The sequence below is a fragment of the Periophthalmus magnuspinnatus genome, chromosome 6 (genome assembly GCF_009829125.3).
Source record: "Periophthalmus magnuspinnatus isolate fPerMag1 chromosome 6, fPerMag1.2.pri, whole genome shotgun sequence".
Classification (NCBI taxonomy): Eukaryota; Metazoa; Chordata; class Actinopteri; order Gobiiformes; family Gobiidae; genus Periophthalmus; species Periophthalmus magnuspinnatus.
The window spans coordinates 33,689,132-33,715,035 of record NC_047131.1 but is presented as its reverse complement, the minus strand read 5'-3'; the positions used below and the strand labels follow the sequence as shown (position 1 = coordinate 33,715,035).

At 42.4% G+C, this 25,904-nt stretch overlaps 2 protein-coding genes across 2 annotated transcripts in view; one reads left to right on the top strand and one right to left on the bottom strand.

Moving 5' to 3' along the window:
• The window catches only part of scaper (S-phase cyclin A-associated protein in the ER), a 40,264-nt gene extending 23,642 nt beyond the window's left edge, over positions 1-16,622 (bottom strand). The window contains exons 1-16 of the mRNA XM_055222260.1: positions 16,293-16,622; positions 14,582-14,699; positions 13,760-13,821; positions 13,493-13,687; positions 12,925-13,025; positions 12,672-12,788; positions 9,708-9,835; positions 9,200-9,447; positions 6,992-7,159; positions 6,850-6,916; positions 5,512-5,629; positions 5,227-5,338; positions 4,567-4,707; positions 2,461-2,616; positions 2,067-2,209; positions 1,216-1,297 (exon numbers count right to left, since the gene is read on the bottom strand). Coding sequence (XP_055078235.1) covers positions 1,216-1,297; positions 2,067-2,209; positions 2,461-2,616; positions 4,567-4,707; positions 5,227-5,338; positions 5,512-5,629; positions 6,850-6,916; positions 6,992-7,159; positions 9,200-9,447; positions 9,708-9,835; positions 12,672-12,788; positions 12,925-13,025; positions 13,493-13,687; positions 13,760-13,821; positions 14,582-14,699; positions 16,293-16,478 — 2,142 coding nt within the window. The 5' untranslated portion in view covers positions 16,479-16,622. The remainder of the gene's footprint in view (positions 1-1,215; positions 1,298-2,066; positions 2,210-2,460; positions 2,617-4,566; positions 4,708-5,226; positions 5,339-5,511; positions 5,630-6,849; positions 6,917-6,991; positions 7,160-9,199; positions 9,448-9,707; positions 9,836-12,671; positions 12,789-12,924; positions 13,026-13,492; positions 13,688-13,759; positions 13,822-14,581; positions 14,700-16,292) is intronic.
• A 1,115-nt stretch (positions 16,623-17,737) lies between these two features.
• rcn2 (reticulocalbin 2) lies at positions 17,738-23,071 on the top strand. The gene is made up of 8 exons (XM_033968373.2): positions 17,738-17,846; positions 18,620-18,718; positions 19,076-19,178; positions 19,738-19,931; positions 20,758-20,871; positions 20,947-21,040; positions 21,514-21,653; positions 22,470-23,071. Exons 2-8 carry the CDS (start codon positions 18,620-18,622, stop codon positions 22,611-22,613), a joined length of 888 nt encoding a protein of 295 aa, XP_033824264.1. The 5' UTR covers positions 17,738-17,846; the 3' UTR covers positions 22,614-23,071.
• Positions 23,072-25,904: the final 2,833 nt, after the last annotated feature.

Below are 25,904 nucleotides of genomic sequence, written 5' to 3'. Positions count from 1 at the left end.
TTACACATTTATTTTACGGGTGCGACTTATACTCCAGAGCGACGCATAGTCCAGAAAATACAGTAATTCATAGTTTCAGATTCTAGAACGTGATGATTCTCCCAGATGGGGGCGCAAGAGCCAAATTTTCCTGTTGATTACATCGTATTTTCCTGTGAAATATCCAGAAAGTAAATTCACAAATGTTGAACCTGATCATTTCTATAAGTGACTGGAGCCAAGAATTCACTGTGTCACAACAACAATCTGTGTTTGAACAATATTGATTTTATCTGCACCACATCTGTGTTAAATCTGATTGGTTTAGAATGTGTGACATCATCGGTGTCAAATATGATTGGTCGATATTAGAGGTGTCCAAACTTTTCTCATGAAGGGCCACATATAAAAAAACAAACAAAGCTGAGGGCCGATTGAGGGCCGATTGAGGGCCGATTGAGGGCCGATTGAGGGCCGATTGAGGGCCGATTGAGGGCCGATTGAGGGCCATAGACTGGTCGCCAATAAAGTGAAAATCTGTGTTATTATTATAAGTTAGACTAAACCCCTCGACCTATATTTACGCTGACGTCCTCAATGGGACACAGTAAATATTTGACAAGGGCAGTAAATGTACAATAAAAAGTACTGTTTAAGGTAATATGGGCCGATTCACCTGGACGCTTAAGGGCCAAGAAAAACTGGTCTGAGGGCCTCATTTGGCCCCCGGGCCACAGTTTGGGCATGGCTGTTCTATAGAATGTGTGATGTCATCTGTGTTAAATATGATTGGTCTGTATGTGGTGATGTCGTCTGAAACATTACAGTTTGTGCAGTGACATAATTTAATTCCAAAAACGCCCCTCGACTTTCTGTCTGAGGCAGAACTGAACAGACCAAATGTGTTTCTTTACATTTTTTTGTCTAATTTTTGTAGACGTAGCTGTTCTTTAGCTTAAATTATCTTCATTGATGAGCTCGTCAGTCAACGCTGTGGCTTCACTTTTCACTGGTTTTCACTTTCTCTTCTTCTGTTGTCTTGAGTTCCTTGTTTTAGAGTCAGGTACAAACTAAATATTGATCAGAGTTGTCGACTTTTATATTTGTTATTAAACTGAACCAGCTCTTTCACATTTGAGACTTTGAATTTCTCCCGTAAAAGCTCAAAACTCCATTATTTCCCGCTGACACTCACATAATGTCACTGATTCTAAAAATGTTGAGATGTGAAAATACCTTCATCTGAATCTTCTTCTGCAGCTCCTCCATCGCCTCCTGCTGAGCTGCACTCAGAGCTGCCAGACGCTCCTCACGATCCCTTCAAATTTCACAAAATGTTAATAAAATATATGTTATTTTTAAATGGGATGGGACAAGATCTCGAGACATAACTGTCACAATTTTGGATTAAAAAAGAGGTTAATGTCGGTGAGTTACGTTATAAAACAGTTATAATGACAACAAATATATAAATATAAAATAAATAAGCAATCGTGAAGCCAAAACTGAAAACTGAATTGCACAATTTATACAGGAATTATGTTAAAATCTAGTTTTGTCTCGTTTTCGTGGACCCAACCCATTTCACCTTGTGATGTCATCAAGTGGTAGTTTTCAAGTGAACTCCTCCTTTTACCTTTAGTTCAGTCGAGATAAGAGACAACTCCAGGACTGAAATGATCCAAATGATTCTAGAAATGAAGGTGTGTGGAGTTTAAAAACACAGTAGAGCACTTCCTGTATCACCACATGATGACATCACAAGGTGGAACAGAGTGTTTTCCAGCCTAAATCTACAGGTTTGTGTGTTAAACATGTGAGAATGAAACAAAACACAGCTCCAGGTCTGTGTGTGACGAGGAAAGAAGATTAAAACAGATCAGAAAACAGAGAAATATGGGCCTTTAAGGTAATGTGGGCCTTTAAGGTAATGTGGGCCTTTAAGGTAATGTGGGCCCTTTAAGGTAATGTGGGCCTTTAAGGTAATGTGGGCCTTTAAGGTAATGTGGGCCCTTTACATGCATCTCTCTGAAGCATGTGACATAAAAATGTTGCTCTAGTTTCAGTAGCGTCTGCTGTGGTCAGACCTGGCTCGCTCTCTGGCGGCGTCCTCTCGCGCTCGCTCTTTCTCTTGTCGTTGTTGTTCTATTCTCGCCTCCTGCTCCTTCCTCTTCGTGAGCAGCTCCTCCACCCTCGCCTGCCGCTCCGCCTCCAGGACGCGCTTTCTCTCCTAAAAACAAACACCGCGAGTCACATTTATGTTAACACATCGCAGCTGATGTCATCAACATTCCCTGGGGGTGTGATGCTAACTGTGGGCACTGCTCTGTCTGAACCTCTGTGTTACACTTTAATCTGAGGTTTGTTTAAACAGTCTGACCAGACAGAGCTGACAACAGGTGAGCTGATTTGTGCAGTTTTGTATTTTTTCTAGAGTGAAAGCACAGGTCATGATGAGGTCAGAGGTCATGATGAGGTCACCTGCACGGCCTCGTCGCGGGCTTGTTTTTCCTCCTGTCTTCTCTGGCGTTCTTCTTGGAGTTCGTTCAGGCGCTGCTCGTACTCGGTCAGTTTGGCCAGAGCGTCGTGCCTCTTGTTTTGGGCTTCCAGAGTGTTGATGAACGCGATTTCATTCACCTGTAAAGATCACACACGTATGATTTCATAAATTTATATATATTTTATATTTGTTTTTTGTCAATTTGGTCTCTTAAGATACGAGCTTTCATGTGGAAACAACACAATTATCCTCTCTGCACTGAAAGATGTTTTAATATTTAATTTTGTCTGCCTCCATGGAGTTATATAAAGATCAGCCCTTAAAGCAGCAACACAAACAGAAAACTCTACAATCTGGTACTGAACAAGATTTAACAAAAAAAAAAAAAAAAAAAAAAGGATTTTTTTTTATATATCTAATTCCAAGTCTGATTAAGTTTTAACTAAAAAAAATGAGGCAAAATTTAAATTATTTGCCAAATTCTAAATAAGATCAAAAATCTCCTCTGTGTTTTTTTAGTGTCTCATATCAACAAAATGAACAGATAAAGTCTCTGCAAAACGAAAATGAAAATTTAAGAACAAAAGTGGAACATTTAAAGGACGAAATGGTGCAAAGGGAAACTGCTCATCACTTTGAAATTAGAACCCAGATTGAAAATATGTATAATGAGAATAGTTTAGCGTTAAAACATGAGGGTATGTTAAGAGAAACTTTAGAGAAACATCACAGGGAAAGAGACGCCTTTTGGACGAGTCACTTGGAAAGACGAAAGACAAACGAGCCGGAGAACAGAGTGTACGAGTTACAACAAAAGCACATGGAGGAGCGACAGAAGAGCGTAGAGTCAGCACAAAGTCAACTCCAGCTCAGAATCAGAGTCCAAGAGTTATCCCAAAGTGTGGAAAATACAGAGAAACAGCAACAACAGGATCGGAAAAACAGGACACGCTCAGGGATATTCACCAGGATTTTTGGGAGAGCGAGACGCCGCTAAGCGGATCTGACTGGTGAGTTTTGTGTCCTTGGGCAAGACACTTAACCTGCCTTTTTCTTGTGTGAATGCAGTGTGTGTGTGTGTGGGGGGGGGGGCGTGCGTGTGTGCGTGTGTAGAATGAGCCAGTAAACTCCTTCAAAACAGCAGCATGGACTTTACGTTCGTGAGGCTGTTCATTGGGACCAGTTCAGTTCGATGTCGCCTGTGAAAAATACGCACGAACTACAAACATACATTTTTTTGAACATCAAAATAATACTTTTTTTTTTTCAACCTTAAATTTTGGTTCCAATAAAATTGACTTTTCGTGAACATTCAGGGCGTCAAAAATGGCCTTAATCCAGCCGTAAAAATAATAATAAAGAAGAATTATGGACATTTTTTTTCTCCTAAACCATAAAAGCTACAGTCATGTGACTTTGTCATAAATAAGGCCCCTGTGAAATTTTTCACAAGTCCAAGACAAATCGATTGTCTTCTGTGAATTTTTGAAAATGAAATTTGAAGAGGGCGCTAGAGAGTAATGTTGTTGGATAGTGCCATGATTTGCATATCACTGCGTTCAGGTCACAAATCTGCATAAACGCTGTATTAGATTTTTCCCAACAAAAAATGTGTGAAAGAGATTTTATTTTTTTTCCAAAAATTGTGATTTTGTTGAAAATTCACCATGAGCACATCCAAAGTCATATTCAAAATGTGATTTATAATCTTTAATCACACATGGGTTTAGTGGGTTTTGGCCAAAGTTGAAGTGTTTGTGATGAAAACTGTGCGATGTCCTAAATGTGAGGGTGTGTGGCTTTTGTGGTTTTGTGTTTAGTACTTGATTTTTGCCATTTTCCGCATTTTGCAGTTTGTCCCAGGCTCGGGTCTAATAATGAACAGGTTCCATGTTTAAACTGTTAAATAAGTGAAAACAGCAGTGATCCAGAGGAGATCATCAGGAGAAGTGTTTTCTTCTGGAGATGCAGTGGTGATTCTCTTTGTTGGCGATTATCACGATTATATAAAAAGTGCCACGAACGGTTATTGTGAACTCTTAAAGTCACGATAAACGATATTATCATTTATCTTCCGTCCGTAATACCTTGTCTTTTTCTTCTTGTGCCTTTTTGACAATGGCCTGAAGCTGCACCTCCCGTTTCAGCTCAGCGTGCAGCAGTTTTTCTTCCATCATTTTCCGACGTTGCTCCAGCAGTTCCTCTTTCCATTTCCTCACATCTTTCTCCTGACAAAGTAAAGAGGAAAGAGCTCGTTAATGTTTTTAATTAATGTTCATATATTGATTTACAGACACAATAGTGAGAAAAGTGTATAAAGTGTGTGGTGAGGGGTTTTACAGCTGCAAAACAGAGAATAATTGTACAAAATAAAGCTGATACTTCGCGGATTTCATTTATCGCGGGTTATTTTTAGAACGTGACCCCAGAGATAAACCAGGGACCAGTGTATTTCATTTATAAAACACTGAACACTAAGTGGATACAGTTCTTATCATGACAGGTCTAGCAGTGCATTAAAATAATAAATATAACAAAGCTTTCTATGTATTTTATCAAAGGAGGGGGCTGTATATTTGATTGTATATTTTATTGTCCCGCTCTCAGTCTCTCTCACGCCTGCCCAGGCCCAGCTGTCCACAAAGTGATAGGCGTCTGAATATTTAGTGATCCTATCGGGGCCGGCGCTGACAGACGCTCTCGTGGGAGCCGTGTCGGTCCGTGTTTGTGAGGGACATTAGACCTACCCTCTCCAAAAGCTTCTGCAGTTTGAGCGTCTTTTCCTCTCGGAGTTTGTCCCTCAGCTGTTGTGCCTTCAGCTGTTTCTCCTCATGTTTCTTCTTAGACTCTGCGATGGTTCTGCCAAAGTGTAGAAACAAATCATTTTTTTCTAAGTCAGTGACCACATCAACAACGTGCTCGGTGGAAGTGGACGTGGATTGTTTGGGACTTCTGGGTGGTACTACAGAAACAAGCGGGTCAGATGACACGCAGGGAGGTAAATGATTGTCCGAGACCTCAGGGAGTCGTACCTCTTACGCGATGGCGAGGACAGTTTTTCGTGCATGTGGATCCCGTGCCCAGGAGGTCGAGCCGGTTCCTCCTCCACCATGTCCCCCCAGGACGTGCTCTGCCGCCACGTCTCCCTCGCTGCACACAAAAAGGAAAAGTTAAATGATAAACGGTCACATTTTGTACAGCGCTTTTTCACCTTCAAGACACTCAAAGCATCAAGGACCCACACACCTATTTATACACACACACACACACCCCCCCCCCCCCACCTATTTATACACACACACACTCACCCCGATTCATACACACGCTCACACACTGATTCATATGCACAGATTCATACACACACTCACACAGATTCATACGCACACTCACACAGATTCATACGCACACTCACACAGATTCATACACACACTCACACAGATTCATACACACACTCACACAGATTCATACGCACACTCACACAGATTCATACACACACTCACACAGATTCATACACACACTCACACACCAGTGCACACAGACACTGGGGGCGAGGACACAACGACAGCATTGATCTGTGGGAGCGGGATTCGAACCACCAACCTTCAGATCAGTGGATAAATGTCGTACTAACTGAGTTATGTGTTTTATTCTAAATTATGTAACCCACTCTATTCGTGCCCTTTTTGTACAAATTATTTTCTGTTCCAGTAAAATACTTTAAAATAGTTTTTTTTTATACAAAAGTGAAAAGTTAATGTGACGTGAGATACATTCGTTTGCCTCGCTGTGGATTTGAAACGCCAAATATCAATTATCAGCCACAGCAACAGAACAAACAGCAACAGGGGCACAGCTGGTGGAGCGTTTGCCCACTGATGTGAAGGTTGGTGGTTTGAATCCCACTCTTGACATAAACATCATTGGCAGAGCGGTCAGATGTGTCCTTGGGCAAGACACTTAACCCCCTGCCCCCAGTGTGTGTGTGTGAATGTGTGTGTGTGGTTTCTTGATGTAAAGTGCTTTGACTGACTTGAAGGTAGGAGAGCACTATATAAAAATAAAATAAAAATCCATATGGGCCCGTAACTATTAAGTAGTACAAGTAATAGTAATATAAGTAATAGTAATATAAGTAATAGTAATATAAGTAATAGTAATATAAGTAATAGTAATATAAGTAATAGTAGTATAAGTAATAGTAATATAAGTAATAGTAATATAAGTAATAGTAATATAAGTAATAGTAATATAAGTAATAGTAATATAAGTAATAGTAATATAAGTAATAGTATAAGTAATAGTAAGATAAGTAATAGTAATATAAGTAATAGTAATATAAGTAATAGTAATATAAGTAATAGTAGTAGTACCATCGTAGTCTGCCAGCATCTCGCTCCATTCAATATTTGCTCCACCGCTAACACTGCCAATGCTCATCTGTAAGAAAAATATTATCAATATTATTTCTATTATCATGTTTTCAAATGAATGAATAAAAACACGAGCTCGTACAGAAAAGTCGCTCTCGTTGTCCGTCTCCAGCTTGCTGTTCTCCGCCTGGATCTCTCGGGTCAGCTGCTCCTCCTCTGCGATGGCGCTGGCGATGGCTTCTTCGTTTGCTTTTTCAAGTCGATCGGCTAATTCCTCTTTTTTAGCCAAGACTTCAGCCATGGACTGTGGCTGGAAGACAGCACGCTAAAATCAGACCGGACGGATGAGCCGTGACGAGGCTCCACTTCGTACAAGTATTTATCAAATCTTCAAATCAATCGACTTACAGACGGTGCACACTGTAACGCCAAGACACAAATGTGATGCGTTCAGAGTCATGCACGCTCACTGTGAGAATGGAGAGATGGTGGAACAACCACTTTTCTTCACTTTTATCATTGGTGTGTTTTTTTTTTCTTTTCTTCAAGATAGAATTTAATTTTGCTCATTTTTGACAGAACATTCTATTTGGGATAAATACGATATGTTCTTTTCAGATTGATCGAGACGTGACACTTCAAGAGATTCTTTTTTTGGAGCACATTATACACAGAGACTCCATAAAGTGATAATTACAAAAGCAATTGATAAGATAAATTAATTGGATTTGTTCTGTTGTTCAGAGGTTATAACACTTTTGAATCATGTTGCATTTTTTGTGTCAGACATCCTCTTGATTAAAGAGGCATGTTTTTAAATAAACCCATAAGGAATATCTCCTCCTCGAGAGAAACACAGTGTGTGTCACAGTTTATTGAGACAAAATGGGAAATGGAAGGACAGAACAAAGTCTGGAAGGAACCCACCATCAAATTTATGGAGACAGGGACAGAAATGAGCCTCCAAGAACATCTGAGGAGCTCATACAGAGCTGTGTTTAATGAGGTAAAACACTTTGGAAACCGCCGAGTCCAACAGAACAAGTCTTAATTAAGATATATCTCATCAAATGCCTTTGTAATAAATGTTATAAATTGCACAGAGACTTTATGGACACCCTGTACAACACTATAATAAAAAATATACAGGCGCGTGTATTGTATTTCTATGTAACACATTCTACATTGGGGCAGAATAACCTCTTTCCCTCAGCACTTCTCGTTCTTCTCGTCCTGAGCTCTCTTTTGAACACATTATGACGGCACCGCTCAGAGCTATGAACTTTTTGCTTTCTTAAGACCCTCTTTGTTTAGGCAGAGTAAGTACAGCTCCTCCATCTCTCAGCACTCACAGTAGAAAGCTCTGTGGGGTCCAGTGCACTCTCCAGTTTCACTGCGGCTGTGGAAGTCTCGGGCCGTCCCGGAGCAGACGTGTCCCACACCGTCCCACCGCCCCCAGGGGTCAGCGGCCCGTCCGGTGGGGCTGAGGGGGGTGGGGCTGACGGGGGTACGTCTGAGGGGGCGGTGGGGGTGGGCTCGGGGGTTTGGATAGGGGCTGGGGGGGGTGGTGCTTCCTCCAGGGGAACAGCGCAGAGAGTTTGCCCTGTGTCTTGTGCCCCCTCTGCTGGAGACTGCACCGACAATCACACACAAAAAGATGCAAACGCAATTATCACATGCGATTTCAAAACAATTCAGGAGAGCAAGGACAAAACTCAAAACCAGTACATGCGAAACACAAATGAGAACACACACATGCAGAAATCCTGATGTTGCTCTTTATGTAAAGACGAGAATATATCGACTTCTCATAGTGAGTCATTCTTTCTGCTGCCTGAACTAAACAGGATCACGAGGCCGAAGAGCCCAAACGGAAATATCTAAATGTCTAAATTCTACAATAACTTATACTTTGCAGTGACGTCTCGCTGGAGGTGTTCTACATGAATCTCTATGGGCTATTGGTTCAACAGTTGCCATGGTGACGCAATGCACACAGTAGCTGCACACTGCCCAAAACGTTTTAAAATCATCTCAAACTGAAGAAAAAAATACTAAATAGACTTAAACAGCACATTTTCAGGAGCCTGTGATCACTCCATCCTATTTATAAGTTTGATTTTCAATAAAAAGGTGAGACTGACTCACTGAAAAACTGTTGGCTAATGCTAATGCTAATACTAATGCTAGATTGTGACTGTAAGCTTCAGTTAGCTTCACACCCCCTGGGAACGTTGATGACATCAGCTGCAAAGTATCAACCGGCTTGATATTGTGTAGTAAGAATACTGCTGTAAATGTTACATCCCAAAAGCTCAGGGAGCAGGCACCACAGCGCCTCCTGCTGTACCTCCAGAGCGTCACCGCTCTTTGGAGCCTCCTTCTCCAGGTCGTGCTCCGCTGGTTTGGGGTCCTGACACTGGGGTTGGGGCGCGGCCGGTTCCTGTGGCTGTGGGTGAGGTGCTTTGGCCCTGGTCTGCTCGGTTTTGGGAGGAGCTTGGGCCACGACCGGGCTGACCTTGGCGATCATTGTGGCAGAGCGAGGTTTGGCGGGACGTCCACGCTGCACAGTCTCCCACCCCTCTGCATCCTTTTTGGCTGAAAATTATGAGAAGATTTTGTTTAGACAATTTTATTTCATCAAGAGAAGTCACAATTATAATAAATTTGAGTGTGTTATAAAAGACTAACAGCTGACATCTCTAATTCTATATGGACAAAATGTCTGTCTTCCAGTTTAATTCTCTTCCTCATACATTTTTAGAGGGTTTCCTTATTTACTGAAGGGCACAATAGCTGCTGTACATTTTAAAAGGTCAGAGGTCAAAAGTGAGCAGACAATTGGACAAGTTTCCTACCTGGTTTCTCTGCCTGTGAGACTGTAGTTTGACCGTGGTGTGGCAGCGACTGAGAACACTTGACTCTATCTGCCCAACTGGGGCCAGTGTGAGAGAGTCGAGCTGCAGCCAGTGAAGGAGGAGGACCCCTGCACACAACAAACACCAAGTACATGAGGCCATCAGTGAACGCCTGAACTGAAGGTCAACTCAGAAAAATTAGCAACTAAATTAATCTGGACAACTCCACTAATCCAAAACCACAGACTGTGTAACATGACATCACCACAGCTTCAGCTCCAAATGAAGCTCATCGAGGCTGGAGCAGGTATAGGAACGATTTGGAGCTGAGTTTCATATCTGGAATTCTGACGAGTATCATAGCAACCAAAGAGCCAATCTGGAGCCATGCTGTTGAAGGTAAGGCGCCTTCCCGCCCACACCGCTGGTTTAGCAGAGAGCGGGTGCTTAGCAACGCTGTAAGTCAAACCTGTTGCTAACGCTAGCAGGAGTGACTTCGGGGAAAGAAAACAACAAAGTTAAATCTGTCAACTGGACAAATCTTGTAAGAGTGAAGACGTTTCTCTGCTCATCCAAGTCTCTTCTTCAGTTCTGGTCAGATGCTGGTGGCCACTGCCTTTAAATCTAACTGAGGGGAGGGGCTAACCACACTGAAACTGTAAACAGCTGTTGTCTCCAGTTTCAGCTGAAACGACCCTGTTCAGCCTTAACGACCCTGCGATTGTTCTCATTGTTCTGGGTCTGAGGATGGAGTTGTAGATGGAGGACAGATGATGTCTCAGGCCCCATTTCTGTTTAAGGAAGGATTCTCTTTCCTAACAAAAACAGCTTCTTTAACTCCTCTCTCAAACCATTTCTTTTCTCTGGCTCAGATCTGAACTTCACTCTCTTCAAAGGAGGTGGTTAGTGGCTTTCAGATGGAGATGCACGGCGGACTGGGGTCCAGAGGAATCTCCCGCCGGTGTTGGTCCATCCTCTTATGGAGTGTTTAGTTTCTCCAGTGTGACGCTCACTCTTCACTGAATGGAGTAGACACATTACTTTGTTTATGGCTCAGGGTTTTGTCCTTAGGGTGAACCAATTTTTGCCTTAAAGTGTTTGTGGGTTTGAAAAAGACAGGAATCTCATACTGTCTGAAGATTCTCTGAAGTTTTTCAGACACACCCGCAGTGTAAGGGATGGTAACTCCTCTCCTTCTAGGTTCAGATTCCCTGTTGTCCTGTTTTTTAGCTCTCTTAGATTTATTGAAGGCCCATTTTGGAGCTCCACAAGCAGAGAGGGCTTTGTCCACATGTTGCTCCTCCTTCACTTTTCCCTCTGTGTTTGTGGCTTGAGCTCTGTGGTTGTAGTGTCCGGATCACTCCGAGTTTGTGCTGCAGTGGATGGTGTGAGTCAAACAGCAGGTATTGGTCCGTATGTGTGGGCTTCCTGTAAACTCTACCTGGAGTCGCCTGTCCTCTCCTATTGTTACTGCACAATCTAAAAAGGCCAGTTTGTTCTCCTTGGCTTCTTCCCGTGTGAACTTGATGTTAGGATCGACAGCATTAATATGTGCAGTAAAAGGCTCCAGATCCTGAATTTAGATTTTAGTCCAGTTGACATCCACATATCGAAACCAATGTGTGGGGGGAGTACCTGCAAATGAGGCCAAAGTCTCCTGTTCAAATTGTTCCATGTATAAATTAGCCATGATAGGAGAGACAGGTGAGCCCATGGCACAGCCGTGGATTTGCCTGTAGAAGTTTCCTCTAAACTGGAAATATGTGGTATTAAGACAAATTTCCAGCAGTTTGCAGATTTGGTCCGGTGTGAGTTTAGTTCTCTCTTCTAGCTTAGTATCCTGCAGTAGCCTCCTCTTTGCTGCCTTCACCACTACTGATGTGGAGATACAAGTGAAAAGAGAGGTCACATCAAATGAGACCGTCTCATCTGAATCAAACTGAAGATGCTTGATTTTGCTCACAAATTCAGCTGTGTTTTCAATATGGTGCTCCGTGTTGCCCACCAGAGGAGCCAGGATGGTCTTCAGATGTTTGGCCACATTGTATGTGATGGAATCAACACTACATACAATGGGTCTGAGGGGTACTCCTTCTTTGTGGATCTTAGGGAGGCCATAGATACAAGGAATGGAATCACCAGGATAGAGTCTGTAATACAGCTGTTTATCAATGGCTTCCTCCTTCTCCAGCTTCTGTAAGCAGTCTATGATTTTCTTCCTGTACCCACTGGTAGGTCTCGTTTCAGCAGTTCATAGGTGGCGGTGTCACTGAGGAGGCTGTTCACTTTAGCCTCGTAATCAGCTGAGTTCAGGATCACGGTACATTTCCCTTTGTCAGCTGTCAAAATGTTGATGCTGTGGTCCTTTTCTAGAGCAGTGAGAGCCTTCCTTTCCTCTGCTGTTATGTTGGAGGGAGGAGGTTTGGCGCTGCTCAGTGCGGCTGTTACTTTCAGTCTCAGGTCACCAGCTTCTGCCTCTGTAAGCTTATTGTTTCTAATGGCTGTTTCTGCTGCTGTAATGTAGTCCACTGTGGGGATCTGATTGGAAGTTACAGAGAAGTTCAGTCCTTTGGAAAGTACCTCTCTCTCTGACTGGGTAAGGTCACGGTCTGACAAATTCTTCACCCAGTATTCCCTGTTTCCAGGATGGCTGAGTCCATCCCTTTTCCTCCTGTTGCTCTGATTCCTTTGTTCCTGTAGTAGCCTAAACTTCCTTAAGTGCCGTTCCTTGGTTTCCTCATGTCGTTTCAACTGCCCTATGGCTATGACAGCAGCAGGTACAGAGAGAGGGGACACCGTTTTTCAATATAAAGTGAACTGGAGCCAGACTCGATGGAGCCGGAAGTGCGTCCATGATCACTTCCTGTTTGGAATGTGGCAGTTAGCAGGTTAGCTATGTCCGTTTATATATACAGTCTATGATCTGATCACACTTCTACATTTGTCTTTGCTAATAATGATTACCCAAAGTTGAGTGCACGCCGAGCGCCTGGAGATGGCACAATTCTATCAGCTGAAGGGCTCGCCATCACGTGGCGCCCAGGGGACATCTTCCGTACCTCCCAGGCCAAAGACGTCGGCCTAAACAAAAGGTATCATCAACATTGGGACATTAATCTCAGCATTAAAATTATGAGGAATATGAGGCATGTAAAGTCGTCATTTGAAATACTTCAGTTAAATGAGTTAATCACTGGGACAGTCAACATCAGTTTACCTGTTCTGAGAGTCCGTGTTCTCCAACTTCTCCTGGAGCTGGATCCAGTCAATCAGAGCTTTGAAATCCCGAACATAGTTGTCCAACATCATCAGCACCTCCTGTACAGAAGACAAAACAGACAATCACGAAACTATAAATTCACTTCTGGCAGCTCCTCATTTCAGATCTCTGCAGCAAGTGACTGGAACCACCTACAGCAGACTTTAAAGTCTGATTTGACCTCTGTCAACTTAAAAAAACTCGACCGAGTATTTTACAGGATCAGCGCACATGCTTTTAATACTTTTATATCTTTAATCTACAAATGTGTCACTGTCATGTTCAGATCCACTATTTCACTTTATGATGAAGAAAAGGTGTTCTCAATTGACTTACCTGGTAAAAAAGCAATACATTTAAATAAATAAATAAAATTCTGTTGTTTTGGCGTGGGATACAGCCTACAGTAGTAATTGTGTTTAGAAAATAAAAATGAACAGCAAGAATAACTGTGACGTGTCCCCTCACACCAGAACGCTGCAATAATGTTTTACACTGAAGTGTTTTGTGTAGCAGATGCACAGACCCTGCACTCCACCACACTCTGATCTGATTCACAGGTGACGTAGATCTCGTCCACAGCTCTCCTCAGGTTCTCAAAGAGGAATGCCCAATAGCGAGCGCGCAGGTCCACTTTACGAGGCTGTCTGTTCTTTGAAGGACTCTTCTCCACGCCTTTGTCCAGTAAAACAGAGGCGCTTTTGCTGTCGACCCCAACATTCTGGACCCAAACAATGAATCAGAATCATATTTATATCCAAACTTTTATTTATTTTTGTTTGGTAGCACCAACCTTCCTGCTCCGCTGCTGTCCAGATCCAGCTCTCTGCGTTTTTGAGCTGTTTTTGGACTTGGCTGTGTAAAACAAAAAAGAGAACTGGGAAATATAGAATATAGAATATTATAATCATCTTTTGTTGTAAAATGAGGAACTATATTTATTTTGTAATTCTCATTTTGTCCTATTATTCAAACAGTTTATTCAACTCTGCAGAAATTAAGACCATTGTTATCTCTGTGAGTGCACATTCTTCTTTGTCAAACAACCAGTCACGTTTTTATAAATATAATAGTTAATCAGCAACCACTGAAATAAACTGCTTTTTAATGATACTTTGCAGCTGATTTCCTGAGGGTGTGATGCTAACTGAAGGTACTACTCTCTCTGAAGCTCTGTTACTTAATCTGAGCTTTGCTTTAACACAATCTGACTGTAAAGATCTGACGTAGCTGGAACTCCAGCAGATGAGCTGATTTGTGCTGTTAAACAAGTCTCTCACACGTAACATTACACTCACATGCTAGCTAGCATTAGCATTAGCCAACAGTTTCTCAGTGAGTCACTCTCATCTTTTAGTTGTAAATCAAACACTTAAACAGGACCATGAGCTCGGACTGATCCTGAAAATGTGCTGTTTAAATCCATTTTGTATTTTCTCTTGAGTTTCAGACTTGGATCTTAAAACGTTTGTGGCAGTGTTTGCTAATGTGTGCATTGTGTCTCTATGGTAACTACAGAATATTCCACCATAGAGATACATGTAGAACGCCCCCAGCATGAAGTCACTATAAAGTATTACTAAGTGGCAGTACACGAGTGTAGCAGCCTGTTTACCTTCCTCTTCCTTAGTCTCCAGGGGAACATTCCATGCGATGAGGTTTCGAGCTGCACGTCCTTCCTCTGCAACGATCTTCCTCACTTTATCATGACTGTTGGAGCGTGTGAAAGACGCCTGGACAGACAAAACTCTCAGTGAGTAAAATCAAAACTCACATCAGGGCATCGCGTCACTCATATTTACTCTTTCATCATGATAAAGATGCTCAGTAAAAAAAGCCATTCCCAAACAATCACATATTCACATGAGCTGTCCAGGACTGGCTCCTCCTGATGTGGAGGAGCAGCAGCTCTACTCAGGGCTCCTCCTTCATGTCATATTTCCAGGCTCTTGCTGAATATTTTTTTCCCCTAGTGAATTGTAACAACTATTTAATTATTAATGTATAATGAGTAGATCAGGCATGGATCTGTAACCTCCTCAACAGAGGAAAATATGATACAAATATTTGGAAAGGACAAGAAAAGGAAGCTGATCTCTAAATATAAACTCAAGATGAGAATTAACAGAATCATTAAACTAACATATGGTCACACATGGGTGGTCACATTTTTATACAGAGCTTTTCCACTTTTAAGGCTCAAAGCGATTTACATCAAGAACCACACACCCATTCACACATTCACACACAGTGTACATAGACACTGGGGCAACGGGGGATGAAGTGTCTTGCCCAAAGACACAACAACAGCATTCATCTGTGAGAGCTGGAATCACACCACCAACCTGTGGGTCAGTGGAACTGAACGCTCAACCAATGATGTTTATGTCAAGATCGGGATTCAAACCACAAACCTTTGGATCAGTGGTCAAAATGCACCTACATTGTGTTGGCTGTTGGCGATGTTTCCCAAACGTTTATACTGGGACTATGGCCCAGGGCATCCAGGTTTGAATCACTGTATTTAATACAATTTCATAAAGTGTATAAATGTCAAAAATGTACTGACAGCAAATTAAATAAAGTTACATCTCTAGGGTTTTGACTAGAACCATTTGGACCAGTGTTTGTTCAGCTTATTTTTGTTTCTGGAGGGCACCACATTCTCCTCCATAAAGAGAAATGTGCTGCTGGACTAGAAACATGAGAAACATGAGAAACATAGAAACATAGAAACATGAGAAAAATGAGAAATATGAGAATCATGAGAAAAATGAGAAATATGAGAAATATGAGAAAAATGAGAAACATGAGAAACATGAGAAACATAGAAACATGAGAAACATGGGAAATAAATACGAGAAATACAAGAAATATGAGAAAGATGAGCCACGTTAATTTAAGACGAAAACACTGAGCCTCCAGACTGTGACACGTCCTTCAGCTCGAGTTTATTGACACACAGACACAGGACACACTGATGTTTACAGAGGACAGGACACACACAGGACACACACAGGACACACTAATGTTTACAGTGGACAGGACACACACAGACACAGGACACACAGACAGGACACACAGACAGGACACACTGATGTTTGCAGTGGACAGGACACACACAGACAGACACACACACTCAGACACAGGACACTCAGATGTCCACAGTGAACAGGAGACTTGCCTTCAGAGCATTCATAGATGACACAGACAGACAGACAGACAGACAGACAGACAGACACACAGACAGACAAACACACAGACAGAGGACACACACACAGGACACAAACAGATACAGGACACACTGATGTGGACCGGAGACTTGCCTTCAGAGCATTCATAGATGAGTTCTTGCTTCTGCCGCCTCCATGAGAGGACCCAGAGCTGGTACTGCCGGACCTGTCCCTGCTGTCCCCATGGCTCAGTCCGGACCTGTCCCTGGTGTCCCCATGGCTCGGTCTGGGTCCGGGTCGATACTGACCCGCGCCCCGCCGCCGCACGTCTTTGGACATTTACCTCTTATTAAACTTTAAAAGAGCACAAACATCTTATTATCGTTTTAAAAGAGGACACACGCGGGAGTACATGAGTCTGTTTGTCCGATATAACAGAGGAAACTGTCAGACATGTTTGCTAAAGACAACCAAACCTCAATCAGGAAGTGTTTGCGGAAGAAGTTTGACACGTGACACGCGCTCAGCCAATGGGTTTGACCCAACCTTGATCATGGACCAATCAGATTCACGAAATGTGTGACATGGGGCGGGACTTCCTTCTGTCTGCCATGGCAACAGTGAAAAACGAGCGGGAGGTTTTATTTTTATGAGAAAGTCTAAAAACTCAGCGTTTGATCCGGGGGCGGGCCCTAAGTCACTTCTACGAGCGGAGAGTCAGTTTATTTCATAATCAGATGCGTTTTTTGTGATCCGTTAAATAGTTTTAAGTTAAATAATAATTTAATAATAACAATATTTTTTGTCTAAAAATATAAAGCTCCGTTTTCCTTAACATAACACTGATCCTAGCTCTAACCATAACCTAACTCTGAAAAATATATTGAAAAAAGTCACATTTGCGTCTCTGATATTTGAAAAAAAAAAAACACAACAAAATAATAATAATAATAATTGTAGGAGACAGGTAGAGGGGTGCACAGTATGTTTGCTGCTTGTGTGTGTGTGATTGGTTGAGAGCCAAGGGGGCGGGGCTCACATGGGCAGGTGCGCGTGCACGTACGTGTGAAAAGGCCACACTTGCTTGGGGCACAGTGTCTGAGTCAGGGCTGGGTAGCCATAATTTTTGTTTACCGCTAGCTTTGTTTCCATTTACCTATTATGCCATAACCTGTTACATCCATCTATGTCAATCCATGTTCTATTTTCTCTGCTGCGCTGCTGAATGCTCCGTGTACCTGCGTGTACATATCGGATCTCAGAGTATTTGTCCTCAATAACCAAAACATGAACGCCCTTCGAGACAACTGTTGTTGTGATTTTGGGCGTTACAAAAATAAATGAATTGAATTGAATTGAATAAACTTCCAGCGCGTAAATAAATTAATAAATAAAATAAAATAAAGTTTTTAGGGTTTTTTTTAAGACTTGGCTTTTTTAAAGTTTGCTTTCTATGACTTGGCTTTTTCTAAAAAAAAAAAAAAAAAGTTTAACACTTGGCAGATCAGGTGAATATAAACCTCATGTAAAGTGCGTTGTCATGGTTACAGCAGAACGCCCCGCCCCCGGCCCAAACACCCAGCTTTTAGGGGCGAGGTGCCCAGTGTTTAGAGAATCCCGTTTCACTTTTGCAGCTCCTCATTTCAGACTTTTACTGTGGAACATTTAGACGGAAATAAGAAGTGACTGGAAAAACAAAGTTAGAAAGTAAGTGTTAAACTCTCCAGCTCTCCTTTTAATGCATAACGACTCATTTTCTCCGTTTATCTGTCAGAGCAGCACATGGTTGATTAAATAACATTCAGTGTTTTTAAAGTTCTGCCTCTCACCAGAACTTTTCAGCATGAGTGTGGGGGTGAAGAGTACGAGAGACATTCAGCATATGCTCTAGGCTGATGCAGACAGAGAAGCAGACAGGACAGAGTCCACTCTCTGGACACTGGAGTAGTATATTCACTGGGACAGGATATTTATATATTTATACTGTGCTGCTGACATCAACCTTCCCTGGAGACATGATGCTAACTGGAGGCTCTGCTCTGTCTGAGATTTTACTCTGAATTTTACAATCTGCCCAGAAAGAACTGATTTATCTGAACTACGACAAATGAGCTGGTTTGTGCCGTTAAACGAGTCTTTCACCCATAAAACTACAGTCACAAGCTAGCTAGCGTTAGCATTAGCATTAGCCAACAGTTTTTCAGTGAATCGCTCTCACCTTTTTGTGGTAAATAAATAAATCCATCTTATATTTTGTGTTTCTTGAGTTTTCAGACGATCTTAAATCTTTTTTGTCAGTGTTTGCTAATGCATTGTGTCTCCATGGTAACTGCTTAACATTCTACCATAGAGATGTATGTAGAACACCCCAGTGTGACGTCACTTCAAAGTATGAATAGACCGGGGTAACTCTGTTGTTAATTGTCTTTCCTCTTAACCAAATGTTCACGTCTGTAAATATTTTTCACGTGTCTCTTCAGATGTCGCTGTGGCTCGTGGCTCTGTTTCTCTTGTCGCAGTTTTACTCGAGTCAGCAGCACACGGCACAACACGGCACAAACGTCCTGCTGGGAGAAGAGGTATGTATTTATATATTACTGCATACACTGATTCCCTTTAACAGAGGAGACTTTGGTGCTTCTCATAGTCTAAAAACTACATGGATGAAACACTGTCATCACAAAATCTCACTTTGTTCCCTGTGCTGTCATTCACATAAAAAGTCACTACACAGTTCAAAAATATTGCTTAAATAAATGCTGAAAAGACATTAAAACTGCACAAATTGTATGAAAGAAAATGATTAATCTAGAGTGTTTGTGCCGCTGTAGTCTAAACAAAATCTATGGGAAACACTGTGTACCATTACTTCACCGCTTCATGTTTTAATATTTACTCTGTATTACGTTATTATGTAATTATGTTTGTTATTTCAGGACACGGGTGAAGTGGAGAAGTTGAGTCCAGCAGAGCAAAAGAAAAAAATGCTGGAAATTGTGAAGAGGATTGACAGAGATGGAGATAAACTTTTAAGTGCAGGTGAAGCTTCCTCAGATGTCCTCATCTCCCTTTTCTTCAGCTCATACTACCACCAAAAATACATGATTATAATGGAACTCAGGTATTGATTCTCAGCAGTGATCATCAACATGACCTGGGCCTTGATGCTAACCATAGGCACTGCTTTGTCTGAAGCTCTGTTACTCAAGTTAGACTTTAATCTGAGCTTTGTTTTAACATAATCTGACCAGAAAGAACTGACTTAGATGGAACTCCAACAGGTGAGTTGGTTTGTGCTGTTAAACAAGTCCCTCTCAAATAGAATTACAGTCACAAGCTAGCTAGCATTAGCGTTAGCATTAGCCAACAGTTTTTCAGTGAGTCATTTTCATGTTTTTATTGAAAATCAAACTCTTAAACAGAACCATGAGCTCAGACAGGCTCCTGAAAATGTGTTGAAGTCCATTTTATATTTTTTTCTTCATCTTCATCTTTTTTGGCTGTCTTTACATCGTGTCACCATGGTAACGGCTCAACATTCTGTCATATACGTACATATAGAACCCCCCCCCCCATGTGTTTGTTTGTTTTTGTGCAGAGGAGATGGCAGTGTGGATCCAGCGTGTGTACAGGAAGTACGCCATGGAGGACGCCGCAGAGCGGTTCCCAGACTTTGACCTGGATCACAACGGCCTCGTTTCATGGGACGAGTACGACACAGTGACCCACGGACACCTCGTCCCTTTAGACGTCGACTCATCCCTGGACCCAGAGCAGGAGTCTCTCAGACAGGTATGAGCACATCCTTATTTTACCACACCGGAATTTACAGTGAGTTGATACTCTGCAGTGACGTCACGCTGGGGGTGTTCCACATGAATCTGTATGGTGAAATGTTCAGCAGTTACCATGGAGACACTATGAACACACTAGCAAAGTGTTAAGACTGTATATAAACTCAGGAAAAAAAACACAAAAGTGATTTAAAGTGCCATTTTCAGGAGCCTGTGGTCAGTCCGAGCTCATGGTCCAGTTTAAGAGTTTGATTTTACACAAAAACTGTTGGCTAATGCTAATGCTAAAGCTAGCTTGTGACTGTAATGTTATTTGAGGGACTTGTTTAACATCACATATCAGCTCATCTGTTGTGGTTCAAATAAGTCAATTACATCTGGTCACACTGTGTTAAAACAAAGTTCAGATTAAAGCTCCTCGTCACACACAGACCTGGAGTTGTGTTTTGTTTCATTCTCACGTTTAACACAAACCTGCAGATTTAGGCTGAGTTCTTCTCGCAAACTGAAAACACTCTGTTCCACCTTGTGATGTCATCATGTGGTGATACAGGAAGTGCTCCACTGTGTTTTTAAACTCCACACACCTTCATTTATAGAATCATTTGGATCATTTCAGCTCTGGAATAATAATAATAATAAAGAGTGACTCAAACATGTGTGACTGAAACAAAACAACTCCAGGTCTGTTTTTGAGGAGGAAACATTAGAACATGGATTAAAGCTACAAGAGTCAGGTTTGTGTCAGATTGGACCTTTTTAAATGGTCAAAATGAGAATCATTTGTTCTTTGGTTGTTGCTGGACTCATTTCCTGATTTGCAGCTCCATCGACGGGAGAAGCAGCGTTATGACTTTGCAGATGTGGACGGTAACGCAGGCCTCAATGTGACTGAGTTTTTGGCGTTTACTCATCCTTCTGAGGTCGATCACATGTCTGTGAGTAGCATTCACATCACAGATTATTATTATTATTGTTATATCATTTACTCATATGAATTCCGCCTTCTTCAGGACTTTGCCATTGAAGATGTTTTAAATGAATACGACTCGAATCAAGACGGCTTCATCAGTCTCAGTGAATTCATCGGAAACGCTCGTGGTGACGGTAAATACGACCAGAGGAGTTGACGAGGGGGCACAGGGGTCTGTTGTCCCGGGGCCCAGGGTCTTAGGGGGCCAGAATTTGACCCTCTGCCTGTTCATTTATATTAGATGTTTGTCCACTGATCTGAAAGTTGGCGGTTCGAATCCCGCTCTCGACATAAACATCATTGGTTGAGCGTTCAGATCCACTGACCCACAGGTTGGTGGTGTGATTCCAGCTCCCACAGATGAATGCTGTTGTTGTGTCCATGGGCAAGACAGTTAACCCCCTCACCCCTCATATCTGTGTGAATGTGTGTGTGAATATGTGAGTTCTTGATGTAAATGCTTGCAAAGTCTTGAAGGTGGAAAAGCGCTGTATAAAAGGGACTTTTTACCCTTCTTGCCCTGGGCCCCCGTCTGTGGACGGGCCTGAACACACCCGTGTCCTACCACATGTTTGGATGTTTCACTTCTGATTCCTTCCTCTTGTAGGTGATCCCATCTCGCAATGGGAAATAGAAGAGTCCGTGCGTTTCAAAGACCTGTACGACCAAGACAAAGATGGAAAGTTAAACAGAGAAGAGCAGCTTCGATGGGTCGCTCCGAATAGTTACGGTTCAGCCAGAGAAGAGGTGTGTTTTTAAGTTTATGGAACCGACCCTCAGGTTAAACTGGACTCAGACACGACTCGACTGCAGCTTCAACGTCCAAAGTCACAGAAAGATGTAGAGTTTGTGTTTTTATAGAACCAACCAATTCAATTCAAGTTTATTTTTACAGCACATTTAAAACAACTTCAGCTGAACAAAGTGCTTCACGTAAGAGGAAACAAAATTGGAATTGAACGTAAAAAAACAAGATATTATGTCCAGCGAGTATTAAACCTCTATTACTCCACTCTCTGATCTGTTCTAATGTCGTTTCCTCGTCACACACAGACCTGGAGCTGCGTTTTGTTTCATTCTCACATGTTTCACACACAAACCTGCAGATTTAGGCTGAGTTCTTCTCTCAAACTGAAAACGCTCTGTTCCACCTTGTGATGTCATCATGTGGTGATACAGGAAGTGCTCCACTGTTTTTAAACTCCACACACCTTCATTTCTAGAATCATTTGGATCATTTCAGTCCTGGAATTTCCACTTATCTCGACTGAACTAAAGGTAAAAGGAGCTGTTCACTTAAACTCCCACTTGATGACATCACAAGGTGGAACGTCGCATTTTGAGCTTTGGAGATGTTACAGACTAATAATAAAGTGTGACTCAAACATGTGAATGAAACAAAACACAACTCCAGGTCTGTTTTTGAGGAGGACACAGCATTAGAACATGATTTACAGCTCACGAGAGTCAGTTTTGTAAAATATGGGACATCTGTGGAGTATTTCTATGGAAAGTTACATAATGTTGTGTTAATATCTGATCTGTCTCTGATATGATTGACAGGCTCTTCACTTGATCAGGGAAGTGGACCGTGACCAGGACGGACGTCTGTCTGTGTCGGAAATACTGAGGAACCAGGAAACGTTTATGAACAGTGAAGTAACAGACTACGGCCGACAGTTACACGTCACACACGATGAGTTATAAAGAACTGCTCCGAGAAAAGAGCGAGGAAACACTAAACCTGCAGCGAGTCTCCACTTCACTGATTCAGAGCCAACGAATTACATCAGGGACAAGGGTTTATGTGTAACACGAGGAAGAATCATGTTATTGGTCATGTTATGGGTTTCAGATGACATGACCACATCCTATGGGCTAATTTTACTTAAAGGTCAATTTATTACACAGAACGGACTCTTCTGACAAGGAGACGACATTAGGACAGTAATATGGCCCTTTAATACAGATGGAGATAAAATAAATATTGTTAAAATGTAGATTTGATGCAAGTTCTTGAGTTTAGGCACTAATAGAAATAAGCTTCAATATTTGTAACTTTACCATAAGAATAACAAGAAAACCTGACTTGATGTAAATCTGGTGACTGTCGTTTAAATGGTTTAAACTCGTATAAACATTCTGCTGCTTTAACCTTTATTTCTCTGTGAACTTTCTGGCACTGATCAGGTTCAGTTGATTCAGTTCCTCGTCCACACACATGCCAATATCTTTATTTACAGATATATGTGTATTTACAGATAATGGTTGAGAGGAACAAAGTCACTGACCCGTGTAAACGCTTCAGTGGACTGACCATAAAAACATTTCATTCAGAGCTTTACTTAACACTTGCCATCGAAAAGTCCAAGTTCTGAAAGCGTGAATTCTGACGCAAACCCCAGTCACGTGTGAGTTTACTGTCATTTCATTGGTTAAAGACGACCTGAGTGAGCTGTTCCCGTACGACACCGTGGACGAGAGTTTTGTTTTTCACCCTTTATATAAATTAAATGCAGTTTTTATCAGAGCAGAGTGAAGAAGCTAGAGTTTTATAACAGACACCAACGCGACACTCACTGCTTCATACAGATGACATGAGTTTATTTGCAATGACCTGAGTGACCTGAGAGCGAACGGCGTGACCTGAGAGCGAACGGCGTGACCTGAGAGCGAACGGCGTGACCTGAGAGCGAACGGCGTGACCTGAGAGCGAACGGCGTGACCTGAGAGCGAACGGCGTGACCTGAGAGCGAACGGCGTGACCTGAGAGCGAACGGCGTGACCTGAGGGCGAACAGTGTGGTGAGTCTTTACCACAACATCACAACATTCTATTGGCCAAGTTTATTTAATACAGACGAGAGCAGATAAAATTAATATTGTTAAAATGCAAATCTTTGTTGTAATACAGAAAAGGACCAAGGTCTAGTCACTGGTAGAAATGATCAGGGTCAAGACAAGTTTATTTGTATAGCAGAGCTCACACACAAAGTAATTCAAAGAGCTTTACAGAATAAAAAACACATTAAAATCACAATACAACAAATCAAAACATAAATGAGCATCATAAAAATTGGCATTAAAAAGCAGAGTTAAGATTACAGCAGATAAACAGAAGTGAGTCTAAATTTAAACATTGTCAAAGTCGAGGCCTGTCTCACATCTTCAGGAAGAATGTTCCAGGTTTAACTGCACAAAACTGAATAATACTGAGCAAATAGCAGCAGATTTAAAAAAAACAGCTCAAATGCACAGTAACTCGCCTTAAAAACCCACCAAAATCCAGGAAATCACACCTTTTTTCAGTTGAATTTTCCTGGGGCAGGACTCCCAGACCCCCCTGTGCTAGACTGATGGCAAATGCATGAACTAGAGATTAAATGTGTGATTAAATGTCTCAAAAGAATAATAATGAACTTTGAATAAAGCCTCACATAAAAGTCAAGCTCCGCCTCTGGACACAGACGGAGCAAGATGAAATAAATATTGTTAAAATGCAGATTTGATGCAAGTTTGAGTCTAGTCCCTGAGTCAAATGATCATCTTCAACATTTATGAATTTATGATGAAAATGAGAAGAAAATATGCCTCGATGTCAGTGTATTAAATGTCACGTTTAAATGGGAAGTGGTTCATAAAACAAAAGTGTGAACTTTGTGTCACTAATGAGGTTCAGGTGATGCAGTTCCTCATCCACACACAGCCATTGTTTGGTTTATATTTACAGATAATGGTTCAAGCTCAGAGGAACAAAGTCACAGCTGATCCAAACGTCCCCCCCCCCCTCCCACAGTACAGAAACAGCCCTCATCAGAGTCACCAATGACCTGATGAGGGCTTCTGACTCTGGTTCCACATCCCTCCTCATTCTTCTCGACCTCTCTGCTGCGTTTGACACCGTAGACCATCACATCCTCCTACACCGTCTCCAGCATTACACAGGTCTCTCTGACACTGCCCTTCACTGGTTTCACTTGTACCTCGCCGACAGAACCGAGTGTGTAGCTCTGGGGGAAGCAAGATACAGACCCCACACTGTTATCTGTGGGGTCCCCCAGGGCTCCGTCCTCGGCCCAACCCTCTTCACTATTTACATGCTTCCCCTCAGTCGTGTCGTCAGCAAGCATGGAATAAATTTCCACTGCTATGCTGACGACACACAACTCTACCTCACCATCTCTCCTTCCTGTACCCCCTCTGCCGCAGTCTCCCACCTCAGCTCCTGCCTGGAGGAGATAGAGGCGTGGATGAGTCAAAACTTCCTGCAGCTTAATGGCTCCAAAACAGAAGCCATCCAAACTGGTACCTCTCAACAACTCCGCTCCTTTCCAATCACCTCTGTTTCATTTTTCGGACACACCATTCCCCTCTCTCCCTCTGTAACAAACCTGGGGGTCAAATTTGACCCCCACCTTTCCTTTGACAATCATGTCACCTCCATTTGCAAAATTGCCTTCTTTCACCTCCGTAATATCTCCAAACTTCGCTCTTCTCTCTCCCTCCCTGCTGCAGAGAAGCTCGTCCATGCCTTTGTCTCCTCCAGGCTGGACTACTGTAACGCACTCCTCATCGGGATCTCTGGCAGGAGCATTCAAAAGCTCCAGTATGTCCAAAACAGCGCCGCCAGGGTCCTGATGAGGGTGCGTAAACACGAGCACATCACCCCCATTCTTCACTCTCTGCACTGGCTCCCCATTCACTTCCGCATTCAATACAAAGTCCTCTTGCACACCCATCGCTGTCTCCACGGTGTGGCCTCCACCTCACTGAACTGCTCACACCACACACCTCCACTAAGACTCGGTCAGGCCAACAGCACCGTCTGGTCATGCCCAGGACACGGCTCAAGACCATGGGCGACAGAGCCTTTTCAGTGGCTGCTCCCCGTCTGTGGAACGCCCTCCCAGACTCAGGGCTCCACAGACGGTGGATGCTTTTAAAAGAGGACTTAAAACTTACCTTTTTACCTTGGCCTACAGCTAAACACCTGGCTATT